We start from the raw sequence: 10,889 nt of genomic DNA, 5'->3' as shown, positions 1-10,889 counted from the left end.
TTGGACCGACAAACAAATCAAGCAATTTTAAGATATCAGTTTTGTGCTGTGGGAGGTTTGAATGGGGGTTTTCCACTTCTTGTTGACATTTCGTAGGTTAAACGAATAATCGATCAATCGAGAAAGTACTAGGGAGATTAATTGATAAGGAAAATAATTGTTTGTCGCAGCCGTAATAATCTTACTGCATAAACTGGGTTTTAATGGCTCGGAATATCTATTACGGTGAAAGGTGTGAATATCTTGTTTTCTTTTTTTTTATTATTGAGTTACAAGTTATATACAAAAGAAGTATCCCAACATACACACACGTGCATGGAAAAAACCTCATTATAGTGCAAATAATACATTCAAAATGTAAAATAATAAAAAATAGCAAATACAATTTTTACAAGACCTTAAATACCTGCACAAAAGTTGTCTGCTTGTGGTAAGTTTGACCTAATATCTTGTTTTCTCGAATGCATGTGTGGGAAATGCATGGCCCATATTAAACCAGTTAATTTGAATAAGTGTAATAGTCAGAAACAAATATGAAATGAGTCGAATGCACCGTACCATACTATGGGTGCAGACGGTCATTTCTCTGGGACAAGCCGATGCTGGGAGGTCACACAGCACACTGGCAGGCCAGTAACCTCACCGGGACTCAAACATCAAACATTCAGCCTTGCATCCAGATGTAGTCGTTGTGAAATGATAAGTCAAATAAACGTTTATTTTACCATCCGGGCAAAAGACACACACCACTTTCACCTCAGCTGCTTTTATTTTGGTTCTGGCACCGGAAGTCTAATGACATCACAAAGGGCTAGCTTGACGTGGCGTCGCTGGCCGCCCTGGGCACTGAAACCCGCGGCTGTTGCTCGGTTCGTCTGCTGCGGGAGACGCTTGTACGTCCACAGTGTCCCCGGTATCTTTGCGGACTAAACGGTCGCCCTCGGTGAAAAACACTAACCTCTCCTCGTCCGCCAACGCGCAAGACGATGAACGGTAAGTCGACGAACGGTACGGCGGGAGGGATGGCCTGCATCGAGGGTCTCCCCCCGCTGCCGAAGAGCCTGAGCGGCTTGCTGAACTCAAGCGGCGGCTCCTGGCGAGAAATGGAGAGGATGTACGTGAAGAAAACCATGATCCAGGACGACCTGAGCCGAGGCAGGAACAACGCCGACAACCTGCTGGCGAACAAGCCGGCAAACCTCGACGCTGCCCTGGCTCTCCTGCGGAAAGAGATGGTAACGTTTTAGGGAGTGTTCATGTCATTTGTCGACAAGAAAGTGCTCCGTTTTTCAAACCCCGGTGTCGTCGAGAGCCGTTTAATCTTGCGGCGCGCTGTATATTCGTATCCAGCCGGATTCGCTGCAGAAATTCTGGTAGTTTGATGTTGCCTGGCTCGTGGGCCAACCTGACCGCCTCTTAGTACACAACTTACGGCTTTTCGCAAATTATTAGAGTCCCCTGGTAGATTCGGCATACATACCGTTTAGCATGCAGCACGTTATATAAATAAAATATCAACTTTCAAACATGGATCTGGTCTTTTTTTTGCAAAAGACCACTAGAGTTTTTAATGGAAGGGGTTCATGCAATCGAACAAGCCCAAAAGTAAGAGTATTTTTGTGCAGTGTTATCAGTTCTGTTTAATGAATTGTATGTTTACCGAGGTTAAAGAAAAAAAAAAAAAGGCCCTTATCAGACTGTAACACTTTATATGCTACCCAGTAGAGAGAGTGGTTTGTAAGCATGGGAAGATAAAACGCGATTTTAAAAAATGGAGTCTGGCATGAAGAACACCCTATACAAGAGAAAAGAGGATCAGGCACAGCTTTGCATTTGATGAGGCAAATTAAGTCATTAGGCTTGTGCTGATTTATTTTTTATTATTTTAAGCTCTCAATTTAATACCTTTTTAACTTAAGTCTAAGTTTTTTTTTTCCCCCCCTTGACACATGAGCCAGCGTAAAATCCTGTAGTGAACTAATACATGTTATTACATTAATTGAGGTGTAACCGGAGTGAGACACTTGCATTCTCTCTCACACTCCTTTGCCAGCAGCAGGGATTTTTTTCTGTCAGAGGCAGAGCAGACTTCAGTATCTCGCTGGACTCCTTGATGGCTCGTAGTCAAAACATGACAAAAGCCTCTTTCCTCATATCCAGTAATTTAGTTGAAAAAGGTCAAACTGTTGCTGAAACCCAACCCCACTGCCATTTGGATTTTTTGTGACGGGCTTTGCTAAATCCTGTTTCTGCCTCATTTACTCTCCTTGCGGCGAGTCCTGAACTCGAGGCTTTTCGCTTTGTTGCCGTTGAGGTATTACTATTGAGTTTGTAGTTCACATCGTCACCTCCACCAAGGAGGTTATGTTTTCACCCGCGTCTGTCTTGTCGGTTTGTTTGTGTCTTTGTCGGGAGGACTGGAAGAAAAAAAAGAAAAAAGTACTGAACCGATTTGCCATGAACTTGTTGGTGGGATGTTGCATGGGCCAGGGAAGAAGACATCGGATTTTGGGGCAGATCCGGATCATTTACTAGGAAAATGTGTTCTTTTTTTCTGTCTGGTGTATGTTGTTTGACACTGGCCTCGGCGGGGTCGCCCTTCTAGTTTAATAAGTTGTCATTGTCCTATATTTTAGAAGCTCTGAGCTGCTCCCCAGTTTACACAGTCTCAGCTGTTCGAACCGACTCTGACTTGCATATCTGCCAACTGTAACTTGTTTGGAAGACAATGCAGTGACCCTTAGTTCGTACTGCATTATCAGCAGAGAGGTATGCAGCAGAAATGCCCTATTCAACCCCGCTTACCGTCATGTTAGAGGCTCAAGTTCGTCACTTTGTTAACGTCATAATGTCACCTAAGGCTACAACTGAAGATTATTTTCATTATTAATTTAATGGAAAGCTGGTTAAGTCTGTAGAATTTCAGAAAATAGTGAGGAATGCCCATCAAGCCCAACTTGTTTTGTCCAGTCAACTCAAAGATAATCACTTTACAAGGATTTTTTTTTAAAAAGGAGAAATGCATTAAATCCTCACATTTGAGAAGTTTGAACAATGACATCATTCTTTGGCATTTTCACTTGTTAATGTACTTAACAATTAATAATTATTGAAACTTAAGTTTTTTATTTTTCATATTTTTCTTAATTTTGGAATTGTTTATAGCACTGATGTTTGGTTATTATTTGCCTTGTTGTGGTCTGTAGAGCTGAAACGATTAGTTTATTAACGAATTGGTTTTTGTTGGGCAGAAAAATGAACCCCCAGTTATTTCGATAGTCCATGAATCGTTTAGTTATCTGTCAAGCAAAAATTCCAGCTTCTTCTGAGGATTTCCTGCATTTCTTTGTCTTATGCGATAATAAACAGAATGTCTGTGGGTCACTTTGGGAAATGGTGACGGACATTTTCACTATTTTCCGACAATTTATAGACCAAACAATTAATCAGTTAATGGACAGGTCAGTGTTTTTCCTCGGGGGACTTAATAGTAGCAGCAGTTTAGAACCAGCATACGCTTTTTATTCTAAAATCAACAAAGAAAAGGCTTTGAAAATGCTGAATGACTCCATCAGTAATGTATCATGCATTAATCAGCATCTTGCTTCTGCCCCCTCCAGGTGGGCTTGCGTCAGCAGGACATGTCCCTGCTGTGCCAGCTGTGGTCGCTCCACGAGTCGATCCAGGAGTACAAAGGCAGCTGCCAGGACCTGAGCGCCGCCTCCAGCCTCAGCATGATGGAGAACGGCTACTTCGACGAGGACGACGAGTATTACCCGGAGCCTGGCGCCACTCCCACCGGGGAACAGCCGGACGGGGAGGTCGGAGACGGGAGGGCCACGATGGCAGCGGCCAAGAACGGGGGCAGCAGCGGCAAAGACGACAGCTGGGACTCCTTTCACGTCACCATCTGAGCCCTCATTCTCGGCAGCTCTCTGCAGATGGAAAGACAATTTTGGGGGTAACAGACTGAGCTAAGCTGGAGCAAAAGTTGAGCGGCTCTGGAAACCTTCTGGCCTTCGAGAGGGAAGTGGATGGTTCATGGCGTCTCTTTTTTAGCACCAGCTCCAGCTTCACTTGTGCTCTTCCTCAGGTGAAACATATACCTGCTTGTGCTGCAGAATGTTTTTTTTTTTTTTTGCAGCGTGACCAGGACCTTCATCAGACTGTGGAGCTGAGCGGCCGGGTGTCCTGACAAGTTGCTTGCTAACACCCTCTGAAACACTCAGGAGTTGAGCTGGATTGTATTCAAAGACTCCGTATACTCAAAATTAGGCAATATATTCGATGAATTTCTTTTTATAATCAGCTCCGCTGCTGCTTCTGTATCAAGTGGTTTTGCTAGCCAGTCACCCTTTTTTGTCAGAACGTTTTTTTACATATTCAATATATATGAACAAAGTTTTATTATTTATTATATAATATAAATAACAAGATATTTGCTTTCCTGTTGTTCTCAACGGAAGTTTTGTACTGCAGCTCTACCCAGGTACAAGGGTACAGCTTTTACAGGCTGGAAATCCCAGAAAAACCGGGACTTGACACGTGAACACGGAGGATGGGATTTCTGAACTATGCGATCGATGATGGTGCAAGAGGGGATCGACTTCCTGGACATGTTGATGGAGACTGCGTGTGTTACTTTTAAGCGGTGAAATCATTCATTTATGATGTTTTATGTACAGGGGTGCGGTCTACGGTTTTTGGCCTTTCGGAAGGAGCATGTGTTTCTTCTGAAAATGTGAAATGTTCAGAATGCTGGAAACAGTTTTTAAACTGTTTGCACAGGTGAGAACCACGGAAGCCCAGTGCCCTGGGCTGCAGATACAGCAGTTCGCTTCTCCGAGCTTCAAAACTGTTGCTCGAACACATTATGGGCGACTGTGATGTGTTTCTGTTTCTGACTTGGTGATGTGGAAGGTCCAGATTGCATCCATGTAATAGAACGAAACAGTAGGACTTTGGATCTTGTAAATTATGATAATTCTCATACGTCAGAACTTTGGTCTTTTTTCATAGTTATGGCCATTGTTCCTATAATAACAACATTGTACTCACTGAGTTAATTGCCGAGAGCCGGGGACTTGGCAACAAAAAACAAGCATCTGTTCCCGGATCTCGGCAATTAGTATGTTGAGTGCAGTATTATCATAATCGATAGAAGTGACAGTAAAAACTATGAAAATAACACCTAATGTGTGCTAAACTATAATTATCCTTCAACATAGCCAGGTAGCAGGTGCTAACTAGTTAGCGACAATTGAAAACATTCAGGAAAAAAAAAAAACGGGATAAAATCCGTTTGGCTATGATCAACCTCACAAGCTTTGCACTTGCTAATTGTTACGTATTTTCATTAATAGCAGCGACACTGATGCGGAATCAGAAGTGCATGAATCTGGCCCTTTGGTGGTCAGTGAATCTGAAAAGTTCTGTTTCGGTCAAATTGTAAGTTGCTGTCGACCGGCCAGGTTTTTCTGTGGTCCCTCTGTGGCCTTCAAATATGGCCGCCGGCGCCAACACAGAGCTGTAGCTCCAAACCTGGTAGCAAATGTCTGGGCGCTTTGTAATACTTTGTACCCTAACATAAAGACCTTAAGCAGCCTCATCTTAGCAACACATGCTCCGCTGCCTCCGGCGGAAACGCCTGGAGCAGCTCCGTACGGGCTCAAGGTCAGGCTGGACATTATTTAAGACATGTCAGAGGGGATGTAATGCAAACCACCCAGTTTCTGTTCAACTATCTGAGCCTCGTCCTGAAACCGTGGTGGCGGGGAGTTTTCATTTCTACTCAATACTGGTCACTAACAAGTCAAGTTTTTCTTTTTATTTTGTGTCTATTTTGTAAAATGTATGCATGTGAACAAAATAGACAAAAACCTTCCAGTACATTGAGGTGATGCTCTCCCGACGGACTTCTGCTTGCATTCGGAGGAGTGTTTCAGTTTCGACATTTTGAACAAAAATACTCCACTAACGCAGCCTTACTTTAAACTATAAAAAGGTTTTTTTTTTTTTATGGTGTTGTCCTGCACCACGTATCCTACGACAGGCAAAGACGTAATTCTCACTTCTAATATGGCGCAGTTGTCTGCGCGGTCTTCCTTAACGTCTACACCTCCACAGCGAAGGACTCAGCCGAACCTGGAGCGCGAAACGCAACCTGCAATACTGTCAGTACCCACCATCACTATGAGACGCTGTAGGAAGTTAATATTTCCATTAATGCGTTGCTACCGTGTCTGTGTAGATCACACGGCGCCATCTGTTTGTAGACCGGCCCGCCCTCTGTGTGCTGATGGACCACGAAACCAAAGACAGTACAGCACTCAACGTGAGATGCATTTGGTTCGAGGTGCTGAAGAAGACCACCTGCTTTTCACGAATGGTTACAGTTTACTTAAAAAGGTACAGAACGTCTAGACGTCTGATGTCTTGAAGAATGTCTTTACGAGTCGTTTTCGCAGCTGATGAACGGAGTGCGACGCTTAACTCTAAACAGGTTGTCACGGTCCCTTGGGGCGTTCGTTGGTGGGGCGACAACTACGCCTTGAACCCGCTCAATGCAGCGCTAATGTTTTCAGTTGGATAAGACAAAGCGTTTGATTTCTAATTGCGTAGTTGGTGTGAAATTGATGTCGCCGACCGACATATGAAAGTCTAACAGATTCGTTCATCGTTGAACGCCGTCGCACCCACACGCGTTTTGGGTAAAGAGCTCAAAAGTCAAAGGTGTGGTAACGGTAACCGTACAAAACGGACAGTAGTTATCGTACATACATTACAGCAGTGTGATGTTAAAGGAATAGTTTGACATTTTGGGAAATGTACTTATTTGCTTCGTATGTCAGATTAGAATCAGAGTTCCCTAAGAAGATCGATCCCACCGTCCTGTCTCTGCGGTAAATATGAAGGTACGCTAGCAGCCGGTAGGCTTAGCTTAGCACAGTGACTGGAAACGTGGGGGGGGGGCAGTTAGCCTGGCTCTGTCTGACGGTGACAACACCCACCAGCAACTCTAAAGCTCACTAACATGTTACATCTCAGTGTTTTAATCTGCGCACAAACCACCGTTTCAAAGACGGCACATGGTTTATGCGCTGAACTAGAAGAAGGCAAGATGACAGGACAGCAAATCAGCATATTTCGCAAAAATGTCGAACCGTTCCCTCATCAGTTGGATCTTTTCAGTCAAAACTCTGAGGTTAAATGAATATCTCTCGAGGGTATTTGTCGTTTTCCTATGATCTGAGTTCGGGTTAACTGAGGTTTTTCTGCTTCTCACATATTTACCTACTCACCCTTAAACTTTACCTGTTCATATCCACAATGCATCTGCAAGTTTTTCTGAATACAACCGCAGAACTAATTACAGGCCTTTCATAGAATACAGGGGTTTAATTGTCTAATAAGTCGGATTGAATGTCTGTCCTCTGCGTTATTTGTTACGGATCTTTCCAGTCCGTGTAGGGCCACGGTTTCTGAAACGTAACATTTTGTCTGTACAGTAAACCTGGATCTGAATGCTACTAATACTTCCTGTCGAATTAACCATTCAGGGTCGGTTTAAATCACCTGTTTTATCGCTGAAACCTGTTGCTAATCTGAAGCTCAAAGCACCTTTTATCAAACAATCTAACCGATGCCATTTAAAACATTTCGGAAAAAAATCTCGACCCAGGCCTTTTATTGGATGTTGACACAATTAGTGCCTTTGGAAAACCTTCAGGACCCAGACCCTGTGGCTTGCTGTTCAAGGTTGAGATGCGAATTTACCACAAACTGTTTATTGTTTGACCTGCTTGACATGCACTTGGTTTTTTAAAGCTGCTATCTGTAGTATTTCAGATTTGATGACTCAAGCAGCCCCCTAAATCCTTCAGCGGTGATGTTGTACGTCACTGTTACAGAGATGACTCAGTGTCTGGGTGACCAAATGTTACCAATCTATGTATTATGCTCCAACTACAAATCCAGAAAATCCCAGAAAGAGCGGATTAAAAGGTGCGCTAGGAGATTTGGATGAATGTGTTTGTTCAGTAAAAAGAGTCAACTTGATCCCGAGGTTCACTCTGGTCTTTTCCAGGCTCTGCTGTTATTTTTGGTTTTTTTTCTTTACTCCTCCATCAACGGTTGCTTTCCAATTCTATTGATGAGGATGCAGCTGTTGGGAACGGCGTATTTTTGATGCTTCTTCCCTCTGAAGTCCGAGTTGCCTCGCACTCTTCGTTCAGAGCGAGGCAGTTCCCTTCCTGTCGGGGGGTTGACGCGTTGCCACATATTGTACACGTCAGACATGTGCCGTAACATGTACACAGGATAAGAGGTGATGGCATCAGCTTCCTACAACATTCATCCTGTAACAGCCTTAAAATCTGTCCCCTCATTTGCAAAATAAGCTACGTGGTTTCCCTCCTTCACTCGTTCAAACGTTTCAAGTGTTCAACTATGGCTTTGCACTTGTTTTGTTTGTGGCTGTTATGGGCTCAATCCCCCAAAACTACAACTACCTGATGCCCTTAGTCGGTCTTCAATACACAGGTGTGCGGTGCTCCCTGTACAGGAACACTACGGTAGCAGAGGAGAGTTTGAAAGGAGCTTCTAACACCAGCAAGTCGTACCCAGTATCGTACCTATAGCAAATGAATGGTGTTTGTTTTTCTACTTTTACGACCTCCCCTTTTCACGAGATTATTGGATGTGTCATGTGGTGTTGCCTTCTCAGGGTAAACTTCTGGCAAAATGTTGTTCGTGTTGTGGGCTCCTCAAGAGAAATGATCAAACATGTCTTCACCTTGGAGGGACAAAAAAAATTCTTATCGTAATGTGACACTTTGTTATTCGGTTGTTTTGTTTTTTTCTCATTCAGGATTAACAGGATCATTTTTACAGAATGTGGTGTCCCACCTCTATACCTAGAGCAACTACGATGGATTTATTCCTATGGAAATTGTAAATGTCATTTCATTCCCCCTCTAAATCAAAAAGCCAGGGCTTCTTTCTGGAGCCACCATTTTGCACCGAATTCGTACAATCACGTGGAGAATTTTTCTACTTAAAGTGGCCTCAATAGACCAGAATGCAATGCAACCGCCAAGACGTGAGGGGGCGGGCGCTGTGGTAGTCAGACATGCCTCCGTTTTGACACCCCTGCTTTGGCGGTTGTTAGGAAGGATTATGGGAAATAAGGGAAGGATGTGGAGGTGGAAATGCACCAAAAGGAGCAAACTGAGACTCTTCGACACAGAATAACTCGATCAAAGATGACGATATTCACTGAGTGGGTGTTGGAGGGGACATTTGTTCCTCTGACGTGTTGGTCTATAGTCAGAGGGGCCAGCTTTCAGCCGCCTGAAAACTTCTTCGCCTCCCCGAAAAAGCCTCAAAATGTATGAAAACACAAGTTCATGGAAACAGGCTTCTTCCACAGCTGACTACAGCTGACTTGTGTCGAGACACCACTTTAACTACAGCTCATAAATCAGCCAATAAAAAACCCAAGACACTCCAGCAGATCATTTTTGCAGCCAATCGTTAGCGTCGACGTACTGAATATACAGATTATAATCCACTTTTTGTATGTACCAGCTGTAGCCGTTGAACTGGTTTGAATCTGTCCTTGGTAACTTAATGAGAGACCAGAAACATGAAATGTCTGACTTCGTATTTATACCGTATATCATAATCCTTCATTAAATAACTATAGGGAAAAAAGGTTTTTATGTATTTTGTGTTGCATAGCGCTGTTACCATCCATCATTACTCCTGTTTTTTAATCCATGAATGACCATACTACTGTTTCTTTGGACAATAGTCTTAATGCTTTCCTCTCATAGTTATTATACTGATATTAATTTAATAAAGTGATTCCATACTTTTCAGGTTTGGAGTTTGCTTTTTTTTTTTTTTTTTAAATGCTTCTACATGAAACAGAGTACAAAACTAAACCAGTGTCGGTAGAACTGACATATAAATAAATATGTGTTATTGGGCTTTGAAAACCCTGGAACCGTTTTTAAAAAAAGAAATGTGACAAATGGACAAAATTTAAAGAATGTCAATGCTAAATTTCATGGGAATCCATCAGAAGCTTGTTGACATTTTTCAGTCTTGAAGTGGTGGAATGATTGAAAAAAAAAAAATGAACAAAAAAACAAGATCGACCATCATCAACCGCATTAAACGCTACAAGACACATCTCTCTCAGTCGTCTTCTCCCTCTCTCTGCTGCCCTACTTCTTTCTCTTTCCTGAATGCATCTCGCTCTGACCTGCATTTAAATTTCCAAGATCTGCATTTTGGCCCTGGGTAGCTGCCACTCTGCTGCAGCTCTGGTTGAGCCGACCCTCTCTGCGGCACGATGTGACGGGCTCTTTGATGCAGCAGCTCCTCGTGCTGTGGGGTTCAGATGAATTACTGATGATGGTAACACTGTTTGTATCTTTCACACTCGAGAGACTCTTATTTAAATTCTCACAAAACCTCCCTGAGAGACTGAGGAAATGGGCCACGCAACCATCGTTTCAGAGCCGCATGTGCGGCTCGTCCTCTGGTTTTGTTTTGTTTTTTTGGTCCACTGGGGCAATCAGCTTTGAAAACATCAGAGAGTCTGGCAGCGCAAAAGTCAGAAAGTTGTTTCTTAAAACGTGATAAACCAGTTCGGCAGCGAGCAGATGGCTGACGGCGACGGTGGACTCAGCCGTTCGCCCAGCAGAGGTGTGCACTGAGCGTCTTCACAGCCCGTTCTAATTAACCAGTGGTGTAAGTCCTTAAGTGCGGCACATTTACTCAAGTTAATGTGCTTACAGGTAACTTCATTGAATCCCTCACCGGGCCTATAAAAAGGCTGGAATCAGCTCCACCTCGGCCCATTCTGCCTGCACGATGTT

General features: G+C 43.4%; 1 protein-coding gene across 1 annotated transcript; it reads left to right on the top strand.

Annotated features, from left to right (window-relative positions):
• The first annotated feature begins 816 nt into the window (after positions 1-816).
• fam89a (family with sequence similarity 89 member A) lies at positions 817-9,881 on the top strand. The gene is made up of 2 exons (XM_040125418.1): positions 817-1,235; positions 3,621-9,881. The coding sequence occupies exons 1-2, from the start codon at positions 987-989 to the stop codon at positions 3,912-3,914; spliced, it is 543 nt and encodes a 180-aa protein (XP_039981352.1). The 5' UTR covers positions 817-986; the 3' UTR covers positions 3,915-9,881.
• Positions 9,882-10,889: the final 1,008 nt, after the last annotated feature.

Source organism: Xiphias gladius, chromosome 4 (genome assembly GCF_016859285.1).
Source record: "Xiphias gladius isolate SHS-SW01 ecotype Sanya breed wild chromosome 4, ASM1685928v1, whole genome shotgun sequence".
NCBI classification, from domain to species: domain Eukaryota; kingdom Metazoa; phylum Chordata; class Actinopteri; order Istiophoriformes; family Xiphiidae; genus Xiphias; species Xiphias gladius.
The sequence above is the reverse complement of the archived record's forward strand: the minus strand, read 5'-3'. Positions and strand labels throughout refer to the sequence as shown.